The sequence below is a fragment of the Aquarana catesbeiana genome, linkage group LG04 (assembly GCF_042186555.1).
Source record: "Aquarana catesbeiana isolate 2022-GZ linkage group LG04, ASM4218655v1, whole genome shotgun sequence".
Classification (NCBI taxonomy): Eukaryota; Metazoa; Chordata; class Amphibia; order Anura; family Ranidae; genus Aquarana; species Aquarana catesbeiana.
Genome location: NC_133327.1, coordinates 140,901,756 through 140,924,800, shown reverse-complemented (window position 1 = coordinate 140,924,800; position 23,045 = coordinate 140,901,756). Strand labels below are relative to the sequence as shown.

The 23,045-nt window shown below is 42.1% G+C and overlaps 1 protein-coding gene across 1 annotated transcript in view; it reads left to right on the top strand.

Moving 5' to 3' along the window:
• COPB2 (COPI coat complex subunit beta 2) overlaps positions 1-22,273 on the top strand; it is a 52,292-nt gene extending 30,019 nt beyond the window's left edge. Inside the window, exons 19-22 of the mRNA XM_073625798.1 lie at positions 378-558; positions 901-963; positions 18,757-18,852; positions 21,931-22,273. Coding sequence (XP_073481899.1) covers positions 378-558; positions 901-963; positions 18,757-18,852; positions 21,931-22,023 — 433 coding nt within the window. The 3' untranslated portion in view covers positions 22,024-22,273. The remainder of the gene's footprint in view (positions 1-377; positions 559-900; positions 964-18,756; positions 18,853-21,930) is intronic.
• The last annotated feature ends 772 nt before the right edge of the window (positions 22,274-23,045 follow it).

Below are 23,045 nucleotides of genomic sequence, written 5' to 3'. Positions count from 1 at the left end.
GTCTCTCACCCTCAAACCATTTTCACCAAAAGATGTAAAGGTAAACTAGAAAACATTGGAGTGGTCTTCATGGGGAGGCAGTGCTTTGCCCATCAGCGCATGTCACTGGACTGGCTGAACAGAATTACAAGTTCTTTGGCAAGTTAAACCATTTAAATATATATATTTTTGCATTAATGCATTCTTTGCATTAAGTTAAAAAATGTTTAGGCATCAGGATCACCCCTCACTTCGCTGGAAACTGGAATATCTCTTTTGGACTGAGTTTAACATGAAGTTTACATATTGTTTTTAAGAATGAGTGATCAGTTTGTGAAAAACCCCAGTAATGTCTAGCCCATAATAAATATGGATAACACTTCAATTTCTGTTTCTAGGGTGGTGAAACTATGGAAAGAAAGTCTGTCCAAGATCAATCAGAAGGCAGCTGACTCCTTGGCTGACCCCACTGAGTATGAGAATCTTTTCCCTGGTTTACGGGAAGCCTTCCAGGGGGAAGAGTTTCTAAAGCAGCAGAGCAGTGCCTTGCGACCAGCAAGTGAATATCGCCATGTCACTGTGAGTATCTGTGTGAAAAGCTCATTCGCCTCTTCTTTTATACCTTTTTTACTAACCTAGAAGCCATCCTAATTTGGTACTTCAAGGCTAATTATAACTGAGATAAACTCAGACAAGTAGGCCAAAGTAATGATGCATGTCTCTATTTCCAGTGACCGAATGGGGTTTCACATTAATGATATGACTCTGAAACTGTTTTTTGTATCGGAACAAAATATAATCCTGGGAGGGCTAGCACTTGTATATACATTTAGTAATAAGGCTGTGTGAATGATCTGGTCACAATACAGATATTACCATCAATGGGTTTTCATTTAATGGATATTATCTTCTGTCTTCTAGCCAAATGAAGAAAGAAATGTCTTGGCTGAAGCAAAGGGATTTGTACCTCCTGAAACGGCAAAGGTGAGTTCTGTGACTGGTGTAGCATGAGTGTCAGTAATTTACAGTAGTAATAATATAACCTGCACTTCTTCAAATGCCAGACTTGTCAGACTCGTGTCACAAGTGCTTCATGTCGCTATACGGCTGATAGCGGTTGTTATAGTTGAGGGAGCTCAGTGTTTTACAGGGACTGTTGTCTGATGCAGATGACATTCCTGTATCTGCAATAACAATATCACTGTGACACGTCAGGTGAAGAATGCAGTCTTGATGCAGTGTACATTTGGGACAAGTGACTGGTGTCCTTACTGACCGAAGGTAGAGGTTCCCAGTTCTTACATATATACCTTAGACATTTCTAAGAACTGTTTCTGAAAACTATTATTCTTATACAGGATTTATTGAGTGCCAACAGCTTGTGCAGCACTTTACGAGTTAAAGAGAGACAGTACAATTCATTACAAGAGCGTTAGGAGGGCCCTGCTCTTGAGAGCGAATCTAAATAACGTAAGTGTAAAGTGCAGAACATGGAACTTTATATTCATAGACCATGGGTTATATGCGGGCTACCTTCAGGTGATTGGACACTGGCAGACAACTCCCTCCATACATTCTCACATAACCCCACCCATTCCATGGGACTCCAATCTTTGCTAGTGACAGACGTATAGAGAAGATTTCCTTCACTACTCCAATGCCCTGTACACACGATAGGATTTTCCGATGGAAAATGTGTGATAGGACCTTGTTGTCGGAAATTCCGACCGTGTGTAGGCTCCATCACACATTTTCCATAGGAATTTCCGACACACACAGTTTGAGAGCTTGCTATAAAATTTTCCGACAACAAAATACGGAAATTCCAATCGTGTGTACACAAATCCGACGCACAAAGTGCCACGCATGCTCAGAATAAATTAAGAAACTAAAGCTATTGGCTACTGCCCCGTTTATAGTCCCTACGTACGTGTATTACGTCACCGCGTTCAGAACAATCGGATTTTCCGACAACTTTGTGTGACTGTTTGTATGCAAGACAAGTTTGAGCCAACATCCGTCGGAAAAAATCCATGGATTTTGTTGTCGGAATGTCCGATCAATGTCCGACCGTGTGTACAGGGCATAACACTTATAAGAAGATACAGCTAACTGTTGCAGGGATCGCTAGCAATTTCCGTATGGTGTTTACACTAGCTTAAAAAACAGGTGTTTTAGAAGCGTTTTTGAAGCAGCATGAATGCCTGTGAAAATGATGTGCATTGCAGCGCCCAGTGTTCACATGGTTGCGTTAGCATTGTGTGGTGTCAAAATTAACAAATGTGTCACTTGCTATGCTTTGCCCCTTCCCAAACGCGTTTGAGATGCGTTTAGAAAGTGTTACTAGCTGAGATGATAAATCAAAAATCCTTATAACAAAAACAACCAACACAAAGGGGATGTCTGGCAAGTATTTTTTTAACGCCGCTCAAACGCATCAAAGCCTGCTCCGGTGACACATCAGGAGCATTAATGGGTGCTTTAAATGAGCCCTATCAGTTACCCTTGATGTAAATCTTGGGAACCATACCCGGACCCCGCAGCAGTGGGGAACAGCCTATAATGTTTGCTTCAGGCACTGCATCCTATGTTCGGTTGTAGTTACACTCATGGTGCTATACAGGTTTAGGGCCATAGTCCATTCCTTGGCACCAAGACCCTGAAGAGCCTTATCCCCTCCGGGAACCTGCAGCAAGAATAAGGTAACACAAAGCTCCCTGTCACAGAGAAGCCAGAGGAAAATTGAGGCTGCTGGCCAGAATGTGCAGAAATTACCACACACATATCGCTTAATCACTATGGTACAAAGGTGGTGAAGACATTGCACTTGAATTAATCACTGTTGGTGGAAACGTGGATTGAAAATGGACTGCAATCATAAATGTATTGTTTTTTAATGGTAATTCTTTTTAATAGTATTATTTTAATATATTCATGTTTTTGGACTTTTTTTAACCACTACTGGACCGCCCACCGCACATATACTGCGGCAGGGCAGCCCGGCTGAGCGAAACGACCTACCAGCATGTTGTTTCGTGCATGAGATACTGTGGCTCTGCGCCTGCTGCACATGGGGGGGGGGGGGTTGTATGTATGCTGGCCACCCGCGATCGCTCCACAGAGAGGCAGATCCCTGTTCTGCCTATGTAAACAAGGCAGATCCCCATTCTGATGGGACAACACAGAGATCGGCTGTTTCTAGTAAACACAGTTAGAACACACACTGAGGGAACACAGTTAATCCTTTGATCGCCCCTAGTGTTACCCCCTTCCCTGCCAGTGTCATTTATACATTGATAAGTGCATTTTTTTTTTTTTTTAAGCACTAATCACTGTATTGATGTCACTGGTCCCCAAAAAATTTCAATTAGGGTCTGATTTTTCTGCCGCAATGTCGCAGTCCCGTTAAAAATCGCAGATCGCTGTCATTACCAGTAAAAACAATTTTTAAAAAATGTAAAGTCCCTAAATCTATCCCCTATTTTGTAGACGCTATAACTTTTGCGCAAACCAATCAATAAACGCTTATTGGGAGGTTTTTTTTTACCAAAAATATGTAGAAGAATACATATTGGCCTAAACTGATGACTAAATGTGGTTTTTTTTTTGGATATGTATTATAGCAGAAAGAAAAAAATGTTTTTGTTTTTTTTTTTTTTTTTTTTCAAAATTGTCGCTCTTTTTTTACAACCACTTTAAGCTAGTAAGGTCAATGCAGCGTGATTGTGTATATCAAGAGCCTCCCTGTTTGCAGCTCTTTCTTTAAAGGAACCTTCTCTTATCTTACATGGAGACAAGGTCCCCATTAGAGAGGATATTTTCCTCCCTTTCCTATGTCCTGTCCCTAAGCACATGAAGGAACTGCTTTGGATGTGGACAGAGCAGTTGGTGTCTACCTAGCTGCAACATTTTCATCAGAAAAATCAGGCAACTCTTCTCCAGGGATCATGTCCTCAAGGGAAGGGTTCCACCCTTCTGTTAGGGCCTATTCCACCAGATCTGTTGGTGTTTTGGGGCTTTTTAGCATCAAGCATTCATTTTGCATGTTTGCAAGGCCGCCAACTGGTCTTCTGCTCTTACCTTCCCACAGTTTTACTTGGCTGGACCTCCAGGCCTCTGTTGGTGCTGGCTTCAGTCACATGGTGCTTTAAGTTTCATCTAAGTGTTTTAGGTCTGTTGACCCTTGATTTCTTTGGGTCTGTTTGCTGCTGTTTTGCTATGTTTCTTTGGGATATCCCATGGTCTATAAATACAAGTTCTCTGCCACAACTGTACACATAAGATGGTGGGAATTTTGACTTGCCTGTAAATTCCATATCTGGGACTACAGTACGGGACACCGACCCCCACCCCACTGTACTGCCTTTCCTTCTTGCTTGCTATAAAACTGGAGCCCCACAGAGTGAGTGGGGGTGTTATATGAGGGTGCACAGAGGCGTTCCCAGCATAGCTTTTGTCCAGTCACCTAAAGGTAGCCCCATGGTCTTTGAATAAAATTCCAGTACTGTACTCCAATATTTGAAATCTACAGGTAAGTCAAAACTCCCATTTCTTTCTCGAACATCACGGGACACAGAGCCACAGTAATTACTGATGGGTTATATAGGTATCACTGGTGATTGGACACTGGCACACCCTATCAGGAAGTTCAAACCCCCTATATAATCCCTCCCCCTTGCAGGGATACCTCAGTTTTTACGCCAGTGTCTTAGGTGATGGACGTGTAAAGATGTCCTGTGCTGAGCTCCAAAGGGAATATCCTAAGATCCTATACTGGGGCAAGCCAGGCGAACCGGATCCATTCAAAGTGTCTTTTCATGGCCAAATTGAATGGTACCCGGGCCTCGTGTCCGAAGAAACGAGGTTTTACCCGTAATGCTTCTCTTTTTAGAGAGCTGGACCCCGCAGATCAGAAAATGGCTTTAAACTTCCTAATTTCTGGCGAGGTGCTTTACGGTCCCAGAACTGTTGGATCCCCCTACTGATGGGGGCCCCAGTCTCTGACGGTTTTTTCAAACGGAGCCCACCGTGAGAGGTGAAGATTGGGTCTGTGTAAACAGCACCCTGCGGCTGGATAAGGTAAGAGGAGATTCCACAGAATTTTTGAGTTCTAGTGGCTTTTCTCCTTTAAGGTAAATGCATGCTATGCCTATTGTGACCACCGGGGGCTGCCAAGAGCACAAACCTACACATGCTGACTGACTGTCTCAGGTGTTCAGTGCTGATTATGTCCCAGCATCTCAAAGCAGGCTGCAAGCAGGTAAGGTGAAAAGGGGTTTTCTCATGTTTGAATGTTCCCCCCAGGCTAGAGAGGGGCCACAGGGGTCTAGAAAGTGGTTATACCACCCGGGCTCTGCGGCCTAATGGCCACCATCTCTGAAGATAGCCGTTCAGGCAGATCTTGTTACCAGTCTCCCTCCTTCCCCCCCCCCCATCCCCAGCCTTTTCTCCAGAAGCATGACAGGAGAGTCGGCAGTGCGGGAAGCGCTCGTTTTTTTCAAAACTCGAGGGGGGGGGCGTTAGAGGAGGGGGCGGGATGTCAGCACAGAGTGTTTAGACTCCCACTCAGGCCAGCTGCAGGCTATTAGAGGCACTCTGTACAGGTGCACTCAGCCTTCTGAGAGACACAGAGCTGACGGTCGCATGTAAGGTGGGACACAGGCATTCTCCTAGGCAGCATTTACTGAAGTAACACCAGACTGAGCATTGGGTAGCAAGGCTTTTAGCCAGACTACATCGCTCAGCGGGCAGTGTTCATTTGTATACCTCACACCTCGTTGCTTTGCACTATGGGTAGAAGAGGTTCAAGCACCCCAGGAACCAGAGACACTAGGGGATCTCGTTCAGGTTCTGAGGGCCCCCTGTCGGCAGCATCCTCCCCCCCTAAAGATGGGCCATGGACGGCTAGCCAGGGAGAGCCATCGGGGTCAGGGGCTACACCTGCTTCTGGCACTTCAGCCCCTGTATATATTACACAAGAGGTTTTTTCCTCAACCATTAATGGTCTAGAGGAAAGATTAATGGCCGTGATTACGTCTTCACTCAGTGGAAGAAAACGCACTAGGCTTTCCTCTGTTCCCCAAGACCCTCAGACAGAGGAGCTCTGGGATAAAGGAGATGCATCCCTTTCAGAGGATCGGGATGGGATGGATGATTCCTCTTCGGAGGATTCAGGTGGAGAGGGACCCTCTGCGACTTCCCAAGAGGAGAAAGTCTTAGTGCAGATCCTCACTGGATTGGTCCGCTCCACATTTAAGTTGCCCATACCTGAAGCTGCTAAAGAATCCTCTTCTGCTTTGGGGTCACTGAAACCTTTCCAAGCAGCACATCCTTTTCCTGTTCATACTTTACTTGAAAAGCTTATTTATTCTGAGTGGGATCACCCAGACAAACGTTTTTTTTTCCGCCGAGAAAGTTTTCAACACTTTATCCGATGGAAGAAAAGTTTATTAAAATGTGGGGAATACCGGCTATTGTTGCCGCCATTTCCTCCGTAAATAATAGCCTGACTTGTCCTATAGACAATGCTCAGATGCTCAGGGATCCTGTAGATAAAAGGATGGAATCCCTATTGAAGGATGTTTTCTCCTTAGCAGGATCAGTGGCCCAACCTGCAGTAGCAGCGATTGGAGTCTGTCAATACTTAAGAGACCATGTTAAGCAGGTCATCAAAGTATTACCTGAACAGCAGGCCCAGGGGTTTGCTAACCTTCCAGCGGCCTTATGCTTTGTGGTTGACGCCATTAGAGATTCTATCGTGCAAACCTCCCGTCTTTCACTGGGGTTGGTGCATATACGTAGAATCCTATGGTTGAAAAATTGGTCAGCCGAAGCACCATATAAGAAGCTACTGGCTGGGTTTCCATTTCGTGGTGCAAGGTTGTTTGGAGAGGACTTGGATAACTATATCAAGAGAATCTCTTGTGGGAAAAGCACTCTCTTACCTGTCAAGAAGATGAGTAAGCGTCCCTCTTTCAAACGGACTCTTTCCCCAGCGCCGGGGGCTTCAGCTTCCAGGCAGTCTCGACGGCCGCCTCCATCGGGGTCCAGAGACAAGAGTCAACCCCAGGGACAAAAGAAGTCCTGGGGAAAGAAGCCTACTAGGCAAAACACTAAGGCCTCTGCATGAGGGGGCGCCCCCGCTCACTCGAGTGGGGGGAAGACTGCGACAGTTCTCAGAGCTCTGGCACGAGGACTTCCAGGGCAGATGGGTAGTCTCCACGGTAACCTTAGGGTACAAGCTGGAGTTTCAGGAATTCCCTTCTCCTCGGTTCCTCAGATCAAATGTTCCCAGAGACCCAGAGAAGAAGCAGTCGCTCCTTCTAGCGTTAGAGCGACTTTTGTCGCAGGAGGTCATTATGATAGTTCCCGCAAAGGACCAGGGATTGGGCTTCTATTCCAACCTTTTTACGGTCCAAAAGCCAAATGGGGATGTCAGGCCCATTTTGGACTTAAGGGATCTGAACCGATTCCTAAGGATTCAATCCTTCCTCATGGAATCAATTCGAACAGTAGTTCCCACCCTGCAGGGAGGAGAATTTCTGGCATCAATAGACATCAGAGATGCATATCTGCATGTGCCCATTTTTCCTGCTCATCAGAAGTTTCTGCGCTTCGAGGTAGGAGGGCGCCATTTCCAGTTTGTGGCTCTGCCTTTCGGGATAGCCACTGCACCTCGAGTGTTCACAAAGATCTTGGCTCCTCCTCTGGCCAGATTAAGGGCTCAGGGTATAGCTGTCATAGCATACCTAGACGACCTGCTCTTGATAGACCGGTCGGTAGCCTCTTTGAATGGAAACTTGAGGACCACGGTCAGGTATCTAGAACACCTGGGTTGGATCCTCAACTTAGAAAAGTCTTTCCTAAAACCAGTAAGAAGACTGGGGTATTTAGGTCTGATTATAGATACAAGCCAGGAGAAAATATTTCTACCCCAGGCAAAGATCACTGCTTTGAGAGAGCTGATTCTGACAGTAAGGACCAAGAAGGGTCCCTCAGTCCGCCTTTGTATGAGGCTACTAGGGAAGATGGTGTCTTCATTCGAAGCAGTTCCCTATGCTCAGTTTCACTCAAGAATGCTGCAACACAGTATTCTGTTGACCTGGAACAAGAAGGTTCAGGCATTAGACTTTCCGATGCACCTGTCGCATGCGGTGCGTCAGAGCCTCAATTGGTGGCTCATACCCGAAAACCTGCAGAAGGGGAAATCCTTTCTACCGGTTACCTGGACGGTGGTAACAACAGATGCCAGTCTGTCAGGTTGGGGAGCAGTTCTGGAACAGGCTGCGGTCCAAGGGGTATGGTCCAAGACAGAGAGGACCTTACCCATCAACATTCTGGAGATCCGGGCGATACATCTAGCTCTAAAAGCCTGGACTATCAGGCTACAGGGTTGTCCGGTCAGGATCCAGTCCGACAATGCCACAGCAGTGGCTTATGTCAATCATCAGGGAGGCACCCGGAGCCGAGCTGCTCAAAAAGAGGTGAACCAGATCTTAGTCTGGGCAGAGATGCATGTGCCATGCATATCGGCAGTTTTCATCCCGGGAATAGAGAATTGGCAGGCGGACTATCTAAGTCGCCAGCAGTTACTTCCAGGGGAATGGTCTCTGCATCCCGACGTCTTTTGGGCCATATGCCAAAGATGGGGGGTTCCAGATGTAGATCTCTTTGCATCCCGATTCAACAAAAAGATAGACAGATTTGTGGCAAGGACAAAAGATCCTCTTGCATGCGGGACGGATGCGTTGGTGATTCCGTGGCATCGGATCTCACTGATTTACGCATTCCCGCCTATTCTGCTACTACCACGACTCCTTCGCAGGATCAGGCAGGAAAGGAAGTCGGTACTTCTGGTGGCCCCCGCTTGGCCCAGAAGGACTTGGTATGCAGAAATAGTAAGGATGACGGTGGGTTCCCCGTGGACCCTACCGGTACGCCCAGACCTGTTATCTCAAGGTCCAGTGTTCCATCCTGCCTTACAAACGCTAAATTTGACGGTTTGGCTATTGAGACCCACGTTCTGAAGAGTCGTGGGCTCTCAGGTCCTGTCATATCTACCTTGATTAATGCAAGGAAGCCAGCTTCCAGGATGATTTATCATAGAGTCTGAAAGGCTTATATAACCTGGTGTGAATCCAGAGGTTGGCATCCCAGGAAATATGTCATAGGTAGAATCTTTGATTTTCTATAGATGGGATTAGAGATGAAGCTGGCCTTGAGTACCATCAAGGGCCAGGTTTCTGCTTTATCAGTATTTCAGCGGCCACTTGCTTCACATTCTTTGGTCCGAAACTTTATGCAGGGGGTGATGCGTCTTAATCCTCCGGTTAAAGCGCCCCTAAACCCCTGGGACTTGAATTTGGTCCTGGCTGTGTTACAGAAACAGCCTTTTGAACCAATAAGTCAGATTCCTTTGGTCTTGTTGACAAGGAAATTAATTTTTCTGGTGGCCATCTCTTCTGCTAGAAGAGTATCAGAATTAGCAGCTCTTTCCTGTAAGGAGCCTTATTTGATTATACACAAGGATAGAGTGGTACTACGCCCTCATCCTAGTTTTTTACCGAAGGTGGTTTCTGATTTTCATTTAAACCAAGACATTGTTCTACCTTCCTTTTTTCCAGATCCCTGTTCTCCGGAAGAGAGATCTCTACATTCGTTGGATGTAGTAAGAGCAGTTAAGGCCTATCTAGGGGCAACTACTCAGATCCGCAAGACGGATGTTTTGTTTGTGCTGCCAGAGGGTCCCAGTAGAGGACAGGCAGCGTCAAAAGCTACCATTTCTAAATGGATTTGACAGTTGATCATTCAAGCTTACGGTTTGAAACAGAAGATTCCTCCGTTTCAGATCAGGGCACATTCCACAAGGGCTATTGGTGCTTCTTGGGCAGTGCATCACCGGGCCTCTATGGCTCAAATCTGCAAGGCCGCAACCTGGTCTTCAGTTCATACATTCACCAGATTCTATCAGGTGGATGTGAGAAGGCATGAGGATATCGCCTTTGGGCGTAGTGTGCTGCAGGCAGCGGTACAGGGTCCTCAGGTCTGATTGCACCCTACTTGGTCGTAGTTCCCCCCCCCTCAGGTAGCATTGCTCTGGGACATCCCATCAGTAATTACTGTGGCTCTGTGTCCTGTGATGTTCGAGAAAGAAAATAGGATTTTTTAAAACAGCTTACCTGTAAAATCCTTTTCTTTCGAAGGACATCACGGGACACAGAGGTCCCGCCCCTCTTCTAATACACTATGTTGTTTGGCTACAAAACTGAGGTATCCCTGCAAGGGGGAGGGATTATATAGGGGGTTGAACTTCCTGATAGGGTGTGCCAGTGTCCAATCACCAGTGATACCTATATAACCCATCAGTAATTACTGTGGCTCTGTGTCCCGTGATGTCCTTCGAAAGAAAAGGATTTTACAGGTAAGCTGTTTTAAAAAATCCTATTTTTTTTTTTTCTAGCCTAAAATTTGGGTCATTTTGACCATTACTTGTTTTCAGTTTCCTAAAGGGGTAAGTTCACCCTTACGTTAAAATCTGTAAGGTGAACTTACACTGGACCCCCCTCCTCATCATACCCGGTCCCGCTGACCTGGAGTCCAGTGATCATCCTCTCGAACACATTGGATAGCCGCTTTACCGGTCTGGCGATTAGAAATCCCCTCGGCTTAATCTCCTAAACCGTAAAGGTACGTATAGGAGGCATTCTAATTGGTCAGCACCGACCAATCAGAACCTGCATAGCCCATCCTGTCAGTGCGCAAGGAGAGAAAGCCGCTGGGATTTCAAATCCCCAGGCGGTAAAGCAGCTATCCGATGTGTCAGAGCGGATGATGGCGGGACTCTAGGTCAGCGGGACTGGCTGCGAAGGGGAGGGGGGGGGGTCCAGTGTAAGTTCACATTACAGATTTTCTGTAAAGGTAAGCTTTCACTTTAATATGTGTGTCCAAGCGATATCAAAATTTAACCCCAAATCTCCCTCTCCCAACATAGTTATTTTTAATTTACCTGGTTTGAGGCAAGAATCTGCTTTTATTACTCCTTGTAATGTCATTACCCCAAGGTTGTAAAAGCTCTTTCAGGGGCAGCTACTGGGAGCTTCTATTGATGTAAGCACACCCCAAGAACCAAATCTCAAAAGCCGTTTCAGGCCCCACAGTGTTCATGTCTTTAGAGGCATAGTTACATAGTTCTTAACCCCTTTACGCCGACCGTACGCAAATATGCGGTCTCGGCTTGAAGGGGTTGTACCGGGGTGATGCATGCAGATGCATGCATCACCCCGGTACTGTTTTTATAGAGCTGATGGTTGGCTTTCTTGGGATAACAACAGATGCGACTAAGAGGCTCGAGTGACCAGCGGGCACGTCCACCGGCTGACCGGAGACCCAAACGAAGCCAGAATCGACTTCAGTCGGGTCTTGGATCTAGTAACCTGGAAGCGATGTCATGACATCACTTCCGGTTTACAGAAGACTTAAAGGCGCCAAATTTTAAAAAATGACAGTATTCAAAACTGCCAAACTTGGCGTTTTGAATGCTTTTAAGTTCAAAGGAGGGATTTGGGGTCTTATAGACCCCAGATCTCTCTATAAAAAGTACCTGTCACTGCCTATTACTGTCAGAAGGGATGTTTACATCCCTTCTGACAGCAATAAAAATGATCAGAATTTTTTTTTCAAAGGGACAGAGTAAAAAAAAAAAAAAAAAAAAAAAAAAGAAAAATAATGTTTTTAAAGCGCCCCCATCCCTTCGTGCTCATCCGTGAACACATACGTAAGTCGCGACCGCAAATGTAAGCAGTGTTCAAACCCTGCATGTGAGGTATCACCGCGATCATTGGAGCAAGAGAAATAATTCTAGCACAAGACCACCTCTGTAACTCTAAACGGGTAACAAATAGAAATGTTTAAAAAAAAAAATATATATATATATATATATATATATATATATATATATATATATATATATTATATAAATCTAGATAGATAGATAGAGATATATATATATATATATATATATATATATATATATATATATATATATATATATATATATATAAAATGTTTGGGGGTTCTAAGTAATTTTCTAGCAAAAATTACAGATTTTAACTTGTAAGCAACAAATGTCAGAAAAAGGCTTAGGCATGAAGGGGTTAAGGTTAAATAAAGACATTAGTCCATCCAGTTCAACCTGTGGGTGTAAGTATTATGTCCTTGCCATTTCCCATATCCCTGATATGGCAGCAACATTGTTTTTGCTTGGAAATGAATCAATGTGTGCCACCGATCCACACCATTCACCTTATCATCAGAAATTAAAGACCCAGAAGGTAGATACCTGATACTCATGGGTTATATAATGGATACAGCAATCACGGTGATTTCCTACTACGCACCTAACAAACAACCTACACCATTCCTCTCACATATATTACAAGTGATTAATACACACAAAATAGGAACAGTGATAATGTGTGAGGATTCGAACCAGATCCTACTCCCATTTCTAGATAAATCACCTTTTACACCATCCAAAATAACCTCTAGATTACCTTTTTCTCAACTTCTTTCCAAATACAATCTGGTAGATTCATGGAGAGAAAGTAACCCAATGAAAAAGAAATTCACTTATTTCTCGCACCCTCATCAAACCTTCACCAGAATAGATCATATTTTTCTAACAATAGGAATGATACCAGAAATTATTGCATCAGATATAATTCCGATTCCGTGGTCTGACCATAATGCAGTATACACTACTATAGCCTCAGCCATACCAAAAGCGCATGACCCAACGTGGTACTTACCGGACATAATGCTCAAACACCCACTACATCAGATGGCCATTGAACAAGCTTTAAAGGAATACATATCAATTAATAGTACAACAGACATCTCCCCAATAACACTGTGGGAAGCTCATAAGCCTGTCTTGCGTGGTACAATACAAAGACAAATGGCACTATTTAAACGGGAACGCAAAAATCTAGCAAAAAAACTAGAACTCAATTTTAATGCAGCCTACATATCATTTCAAGATAATCCATCTCAGATTACAAAATCTCATCTGGAAAAATCTAGATTGGAATACGATCTATTTCTCACTGAGTCAGTTGATAAATCCCTCAAACGCTCCAAACACAATTTCTACATGAATACAAACAAACCAGGTACATATTTGGCTCGGGCATTAAATTCAACTAACAAATCTTTCAAACCAATACGTTTGAAATTATCAAAAAATGTTTACACTTGTAATCCAGTTAAAATAGTCCATAAATTTCACTCACATCTCGCAACTTTATACAAGACAAACAATGAATTTAATCCTACAGAGGCTGAATCCTTCTTCTCAAAAATAACCTTACCTGAGTTATCTCAGAATCAAAAAAGCAGTTTGGATGAGCCTATAACTATAGATGAAGTTGCTAATGCCATAAAAGACCTAAAACTTAACAAAAGACCAGGCCCAGATGGCTACTCGGCTTTATACTATAAAACATTCTCAGAAATACTCTCTCCCATTCTCACTGAAACTTTTAACAAACTTCTAGATGGACATTCTTTTCGGCAAGAAACACTAATGGCAATTGTTTGTATGATCCCAAAACCCCTTTCTGATGATACTTCCTGTGTGAATTATCGGCCTATCTCTCTGTTAAACCTCGATATTAAATTATTAGCAAAAATAATAGCAAAACGCCTCAATAGCATTATAGGAAAATTAATACATAGAGATCAAGTAGGCTTCATGCCAAATAGACAGGCAGGCGATAATATACGCAGGGCAGTGTTATTGGCACATATTGCTAAAAAACGGAAAATCCCTTTATGTTTTCTATCTCTCGATATTAAGAGGGCATTTGACACAGTATCCTGGCAATATTTGCAATATTCATTACAAAAATGGGGTTTTGGACCCCACTTTTTAACATGGATCAAAGCATTATATAATAAACCCAAAGGCTATATAAAATATGCTGGATACAAATCTGAAGCCTTTAATATCGAAAGAGGTACCCGACAGGGTTGCCCATTATCTCCCTTATTATTTGCCCTTATACTCGAACCCATGGCCCAATATATCAGAACAAACCAAACTATAACTGGCATTGAAGTAGGAGGTATTACACACAAATTATGTATATTTGCAGACGATATATTACTTTTTCTATCATCACCACAGGTCTCTGGTCCTAACTTAATACCAGCTCTTGATGGATTTGCAGCCCTATCCGGCCTTATGATTAATCCTAAGAAATGCCTAGTGCTTAATATTTCACTCACAAACATGGAATTGATCCCGGCTAGGGCTGCACTCCCATTCACATGGGCAGAAAAATCAATCCCATATCTTGGAATTCATTTAACAGCCTCTCATTCTGACTTATTCTCAACCAATTATCCTCCTGTATTAAGACAGATCACAAATCTAATAAAACAGTGGTCGCAACTTCCTTTATCCTGGATGGGGAAGATTAATGCAATCAAAATGACTATTCTACCCAAATTGCTTTATCTATTCAGAGTCCTCCCTATTCCAATTCCTTCCTATTTTTTGAGAATAGTACAAAAAAGAGCAACTTCGTTTATATGGGGCTCTTCTAAACCACGTATACCTATACACACACTACATCTTCCCAAAAATAAAGGAGACCTGGGATACCCTAATTTTACTAACTACTACAGAGCGGCACATTTGGCCAGTCTGTCCAAATACCATGCAAAACAGGAAATCCCATTATGGGTATTTATAGAGGCTTCAGAAAATGACCCTCTATTAATATCAAATTTATTATGGCTTGATCCTAAAGACCGCTTTAAAATTCATAATCCCATAACTAAACACTTCTTATCTCTCTGGGATAAACTAAAAACCAAATATCAGTTACAATCTCCACACAATCCTCTCCTTTCTTTTATCAGAAATCCGGCCTTTTATCCGGCATGGATCTACCCAAATTCTTTTAAAGCTTGGACAACATCAGGCATTCAGACACTAAATGACTTCATAGCATCTAAATCATTCCTTTCATTCCCATCGCTTAGAGAAAAATATGATCTACCAAACTCTGAGATATTTAGATATCTCCAAATCAAAAATTTCTATACACCATTCCTAAAGGGGGATACACCATTATCCCAATTATCCATTTTTGAATCAATCTGTACAAAAGATCCATTTGCTAAAGGTACAATTTCATCACTTTATAATCAGTTATATGGAGTACCAAATCTTAATAGACCCTCTTACGTTCAGAGGTGGGAGGAGGACCTGGGACGAACTTTAGAAGACACGGACTGGTCTAACATATGGCTCACATCTAAGTCATCTTCACCCAACATCTTAGCACTGGAGACAAATTATAAAGTCCTAACTCGCTGGTACCTTGTACCCGCTAGAGTGGCAAAATATTCACCTAATACCTCAGCTCTTTGTTTTCGAGGATGCCCAGAAATAGGCACATATTTACACATATGGTGGACGTGCCCAGTAATCCAAACCTTCTGGAAGGAAGTCTTCGTGATTGCATCTAAAATATTTAAAAAAAATAATACAACCAGATCCATATTTAACTTTACTTAATCTAAAACCGGAATGGTTAACACTCTCTCAATTCAAACTTATGATCCAACTAATAACGGCTGCAAAACAAACAGTGGCCAAGGCATGGAAATCTCCTACATTGGTACTAGCAGAAACAATTCACAGAATGAATAATACAATGTCCCATGCTAAGATGGTAGCCATCGATCAAAATCAAATTCCAAAATTTGAAAAACTTTGGCATCCTTGGATAAAACAACAGTTCCTGTCAAACTTCAATGACTCTGTCCTGTTGCCATGGTAACAGATTAAATGACTTACAGAGACACCCATTCTAAGGCTTCAAAGAGAACTAAAAAGAATAATAAACTGACGAGCGGGACAACCTTGTGGACCATACCTCTGCCTTTCTACCCTTTTTCTTCTTTCTCTTTCCTTTTCTCCACCTTACGATTAAAGCTCATTATCAGAATTTATTTGACCTATGTACACTCTACTTGTAAACAATATGTATAGTAGGTATAAATCATTTAAATACCTACAAAAGTAACTAAGGAAATGATATATATCTTTAATTTAGGTTTACGTGAACCCAATGTTTAATATTTGAAATTTCATGATATTTACCTATATAAACCCTCCTGTAAAACAATGAGCTTACTTTATAGATCCTTGTAAACTTACTTTATGTATCTTTATAACATTGTATACTCAATAAACTTCTTTTGACAAGGAATCAATGTGTGCATGCGGAGTGGGATAGAGGGGACTGGGGATAGACCGTTTTGTAGTCCAATAGACAGAGCTGACGATGCCTATAGGGATTCCACCAAAAAATATGTAATTTTTATTAATGAAAAATGCATGTCAAAAAACATTGAAACAATTCCTCCAACTTCCACCATCTAAAATGACAATGTTGTCCAAGTCTAAAAACGTCTTCTCAAAAAAGAAAAATTTGGGGTTTATAAATTAAATGCAATAATGCCTAAGGGATTAAATAAGGAACTCAATTTACAAGTGTTCCTAGATGCTACTTAGACCCCTCCCCTTTGTATGGTTCCATCTATCTGTGTGTACATTCCTCTAATTGTACATGGATGTGCAATAGTATTGTATTTTATATTTGAGTTCTTTTTGTAATTTTCTGTTTTTGTTTCTTTGTTAATTCTTTGTGATACTATAAGATGGGACATGCCTCTATTTTTGTTTTTTCTTTTTTGGGTGACCAGCTTCTCCCTGGGAAATTCTAGTATTCTCCTTTTATTTTGATAATATATTTAATTTAGCAGGAATTTTTGTAGTTGATTGCCACGTGTGCAATACATTGACAGTTTGTCCATGGGGTTTCTATAAATGAAAAGTTATTGATATGAGCCATATAACACCACCGCTGCATCTATTTGATTGAATATGTACATTGTGCTTTTGACTTTCCTCGATGAAAAAAGTAGGCTGGATTTTAAGGTTTATTTAAACATGCTACAACTAGAGGGCGACACGTCCTGGCGAAGGTGGGGTTCCCCAGCAAAACGCGTTGACGTCATGCGTCTGACGCTGTCCGTTGCATCCCTCTGCTCGCTGTGCAGTATGGCTGTTATGGCATGGATCTGATTGCTGGAGCGAGGTTTGGAGACAGTAGTGTCCAGGAACACTCAGTGGTTTCTACCATAGATGCACTGGAGCGGCTCATAGACACATCTGTTCTGGTGTCTCCTCAAGAAAAATTGGCGGGTCGCCACAAGGAGTTTTCACTTCACTGGCAGCACGTCTGTCGGATTGATGTAGCTCTCCAATCAACTCCTGGATATGTAAAAATGCCACTAATCATGCTTTGTCACCTGCCTCTCCAGTATGCATAGGACATTCCCCTACCTTGCCAGTTTATGTGCCTATGGGTCCTATACATCAGATGATGTTTTCCCAGTTGGCTTTTGCCACTTGCTATCCATTATCATCATCATACTCCATGTTTGATACATCCAGTTGTTGACAATAGTTACTTGCCATTTCCTTGCAGTATTTATCTATTTTCAACTGACTGTTAGCATGATGCTCATTTGATCCTGCCATTGTTTGCAGCTCTTCAGGCATTCCAGCCTCCAATTGCCAACATTTGCCATACATTGGCTTTTGAGACTGACAGGGCTATCCCCCCAACCATATACAGCTTCATCTTGCCCCTCCATTTCATAGTGACTATATATATGATTTGATATGTGATGTGTGGGAGTATGTATGCACGGATGGCATCTAGAAGTTTTTAGACTTTGACAAGATTGTCATTTTAGATGGTGGAAGGTGGAGGAATTGTTTCAATGTTTTTTGACATGAATTTTTAAAATTTAAAATTACATATTTTTTGATGCCGTTCGTTCTTTGAATTTTTGATTACTATTTCCCAGTGGCTCTTTTGACTGTCCCCTCTCTGGCATAGTCTACATTTGTTATGCTGTTTTATTTGCCGTAGAGCCCCGTGTCCTTTGGACTATGAGTGGATGAGTTTTCAACAGTACTTTGTACTTTATTGGTTCTAGTTGTGTTTTTTTTTTTTTTTTTTTGTTTTGTTTTATAGGGATTCCACAGCAGAAAAGATAATTGGGAGGGAGTTTATCTGGAGAAGCTGTGCGTGGCAACCAATTGGCTTCTATCTTTCATTTATAAAAACTTCACTGAACAAAAAGATAGAAGCTCATTGGATGCCATGCACAACGAACTGCTCCAGATTCTGTCTGCCCCAGTTGTGATTTCAGCACAAACAGAAACGTAAGAATATTTTTACCTTTACAGATCAACAGGTTTATGTTTATTCCTTGCAGGTCCTACAGAGGTGCACTCAATATATATTTTTTGCCCAGACATACACTTTATGTAGCACATCTGAAAATATTAAGAATAAACAGCCTCCTGATTTATTACAGGATGCATTTCATAAATAGTCACTCATTATTTATCCCCCCCCCCCCCCCCCCCAACAATGGTGATCTAAGCCTTTAAGTACTGCAATTGGGATCAAACCCTAATTATTTGTTTTATACTGGTGTGAATTTGTGAATTATACATCTTGAGTGTTGTATGTATTACTACATAATTGCTTTTGTGGCACTAAGACTAAAGGAAGCATGAAAATATAAGTTTGATAATTAGATAAGTGGTAGGCTCAGGGTTGTATTATTTGTCTGGTAGCTTGCAGTCTAACATGGAACATTTGCTCTATTCATTTGTTACAGGAAGAGGAAACAGAGAGAGAAGTAACTCCTCCCCCTGCTGCACCTGAATCCATAGTACCCTCTTCTGCTTCAGCTGCAGCTCACACAGACGAGAAGGTGAGTGATGTATAGATTGGTATCTTTAATATTTTTAATATTAAAAAAATAAAACATGACACCTTACATTTCTGACGAGGCCATTTTTTGCGATACGGCACTGCGTTATTTTAACTGACAATTGTGCGGTCATGTGACTCTCTACCCTAATAAAATTGATGTCCTTTTTTTCACACAAATGGCTTTCTTTTGGTGGTATTTGATTACCTGCGTTTTTTATTTTTTGCACTATAAACAAAAAAAGAACAATTAAAAAATATATATATATATTTTTAACTTTTTTTTTATACATATCCAATAAAAAAATAAAAAAATCTAATTTCTTCATCAATTTAGGCCAATATGTATTCTGCTACATCTTTTTGGTAAATTTTATGCAAAAGTTATAGCGTCTACAAAATAGGGGGATATTTTATGGCATTTTTTATTTTTATTTTTTTTATACTTGTAATGGCGGTGATCAGCAATTTTAGCAGGATTGCGGCGAAGAGATGGGACACCTAGCTGACACTTTTGACACTTTTTTGGGAAGCAGTGTCATTATTACAGAGATCAGTGCTGCAAATATGCACTGACACAGTATAAATTACACTGGCAGGGAAAGGGGTTAACATCAGGGGCACTCAAAGGGTTAACAGTGTTCCCTCAGTGTGTTTCTAACTGTGTGGGGGGATGGGCTAACTGCATGGACACTCTGATCCGTGTTCCTCATTACCAGGAACACTAGATCAGAGTGTCCATGCCTTACAGTATGGTGGTATGCTTGTTTACATTGGCATATCGGCATTCTGTCTCTGCGGAGAGCGATCGTGGGGGTCCGGCAGACATTGCGTCTGCCGGGCACGCTGTGGCCAATCGGCGTGCGATTTTGCTTGACAAAATCACCTACAGGTACGTGATTTTGCGCAATAGAGCTGCCTTGCCGTAGTATAAGTACGGCAGGCAGTCGGGAAGTGGTTAAATATTTATTACGATTTTTCCTTTTTTTTTTTTTTTTTTTTTTATATCAACCCTGCTTTGGTGACATCTCCCCTTTGAGACATGGAAAGAGACTGAGGAAACAGATTCCCCAGTCCCTTTCTCTGCAGCCTCAGCTGCACTTAAGCCGAATTCATTCATAAATCGAAGTATCGTAAACACAGGTTACGATGCTCAGTTATGAATGGACGGTGCATTCGTAAAAGGAAGGAGACAGTAAATGATATATTTTACCAGCTCCTTCCTCCGCTGTCCATCCTGATGGATTCGGGGGGGGACAGGGGACAATCGCGGATGATCGGTGTGGCAGTGGAGGCAGTTACAAGCACCGATCTCCCTGACAGCCACGGGAGGAGAGGAGGAGAAGCGGCTGTCAGAAAATCTATACAGGGAGATCAGTAACTGCCCCCACCGCCACACCAGTCACCTGTGAGGCTGCCCGGCCCCCCTGCTACGCTGAGGACGCCGGGTGTACTGACATCCTGCCAGGTATCGTGTCAAGCATTGGAGCATTTGCACGTGCAAGTACTTGTGCAAATGCTCAGTATTGGTGCAGCCATAATATATATTGTGTGTGTATATATACACCCCCACTATTTTCAGATAACTTAAAAGCCATGAACCTAAGGCTCCTTTCACGTTTCTAATCAGCTCTGCCTGTCAGTATTTCAGACAGCCCTGATCGGATTCTGCATGCAGTCCTTTGGATAGGCAAATGTAAATGGACTTGTTTACACCCCTTCCAGCTCGAGGTCTGTGCAGGTCCAGAAAAAAAAATCCAACCGCGTCTTTTTCTGTTTTTCAGAGCTAAATGTGACAGATCAGAGGTAGCCTGATGTAAATGGACTGTGGAGTCACAGCCACAAATGTAAAAATAATTCACATCCTTCCCATTTTGGCTCTGATTGAGCAGGGGATATGCTCATGGGTCCCCTGCTGAATGGAGCGGACACCACGCCATGTGAAAGAGCCTTTAGGTTTCAAAATGAGAGAATTGCCTAATGCTTGCATTGGAAGTTGATATTTGGTAAAATTAAAGGGATATTAAAGGCAAGTTGTTGTATTTTTCTTTAAATTACAAACATGTTATACTTGCCTGCTCTGTGCAATGGTTTTGCACAGGACAGCCTCCTCTTCTCTTCACCCCCCCCATCTCATCGACTCATTGGCTGTGATTGACATTGACTGTCTCAGCCAATGAGGAGGGAGAGTCCCCAGAGAGCCGAGGCTCTCGTGCACAGCGCTGGATCGCAGTGGGGTTCAGGTAAATATTGGGGGGGGGGGCTGCTGCACAGAGAAGGTTTTAACCTTCATGCATAGAATACATGAAGGTAAAAAACCTTGAGCCTTTACAACCACTTTAATGACATGCATGCACTTTGATAACAAAAGACCTGTGTGATTACATCTCAATATTTCTGGTAAACTACAAAGATAACTACTTCAGATGGAGCCACCCACCTGTACCACATAATTGAAAACAGGCAAGTAGTAAATGCATCCAAAGCCAAAATGTTTTTTTTTTTTTTGATAGACTGGTTAAACTCCCTGCCAGGTTATTACTACTGCCTGTGTCCCCATTAGGGGAATTTCCCTATTTGTCCTGGTGATGATCACCAGGACTAAAATTGAGGGAAACTTTTCAAAGTTAGTCGCCACTAAAACAGAAATAAGGGGAAATTATCCAATTGGGACATATATCCAATTGGGACACTGTGAAATCAGTCTGAGATGGGATTTCCTCTCACCTCCCTGTTGTGTCTACAAAGCAGGAAGTGAAGGGACTTCTCTCAAATTGGACACTGATGGTAAAAGAAAATGAAAATCCTGACAGGGATTTAAATACCTTACTTTTAAATTTCCCTCCAACAACATCCCCATTTTTCCCCATTCCTCCAAATGGCAAAATGGTAGGTATGTTTACAATGGTTGAGGTAGGAGGGACATTCTCTTAAGTAATTGTCCAAAATGATACCATGTGAGAATCTCTCACATGTAGGCTCATTCTGGGTTTCAGGTCTCTATCATCTGAGTCTACATTGAATCTATGCATACATATCTATACATTACTTTAAATCTATTTATTTTCCTTGTTTGTAGGCCTTCCTTGACCTGGAGGAAGATTTGGACAACATGGAATTAGAAGATATTGATACAACAGACATAAACTTAGATGATGAGCTCTCGGATTAGCATGTCATATTTGGGATTTTTAAGTTAAGTGACCAAACCAGTTTGCTCCCTTCATTTGCTGACCATCCTGCACACCAGAGCTCCAAGGTCTCACTAGTCATCAGAGGTCTGGCCCTTTCTTGTGCAGTGTGGGCACACAGGACCTTTGTATATTTCCTCCTTCTTCCTTCTCCTTCCAGTTTTTCCTGTTTTTGTCTCAAATGAAACATTTGATTATTGTGCATTAACTAAATAAAGGTTATTGCTAACATCTGTACTCTGCATTCATTTCACACTGCATTCAAGTATTCTTAATCTGGAAAAGATATAGATTTTTATATTTTACACATGGTAGACGCGTATAATGTGACCAGTCGGCCAATTCATAGCTGAAGTATTTGAGTCAGTAAATTTCAGGGTACACATAAGTGCTGGATGTAAAAAGGCAGCCAAAAGCCTAGGTAAAATATCTAGCACTTACTGGTGTAATTTAGGGAATGTACCCATCTAAAGATGATACAAGCCACTGGTGTTTACCACCTGTAGTGTATTAACGGTGTGGAATGTACAACATGACAAAGGGAATGAGGTAGTATAGGACAGAGAACATATGGCATGGCACATTGAATGAGGCAATGTGGAATAGGATAGCTTTCATGCTTTTGTGCATACCATACAGTAAAGGGTTCCACCATTATTACGTTATTGATTAGTAAGGTAGCGATGCATTTTTTTTTGTATGGGTTTGGGAGCACATAACAGAGCTTAGCAGCAAGCCTTTTTACTCCAAATTTTTTATTTTTACCTCCCAGAAGCTCATTGTAAAGTAGCGTGGTGATTACTGATTATAACTTTATTACTTTTGTATCTACTGTTTCAGATCTGCAGATCAAAGGGATGAGCTTAGCTCTGCAGATGCTTTCAGTCCAAGCAACTCGGCAGGTTAAAATAAAAAAAGAAAATGTCTCTAACCCCTTATTAATCAATCATTTATTCTAATCAGCCCTATTTAACTTTTTCCCCTTTCTCCCATTGACTTTTTT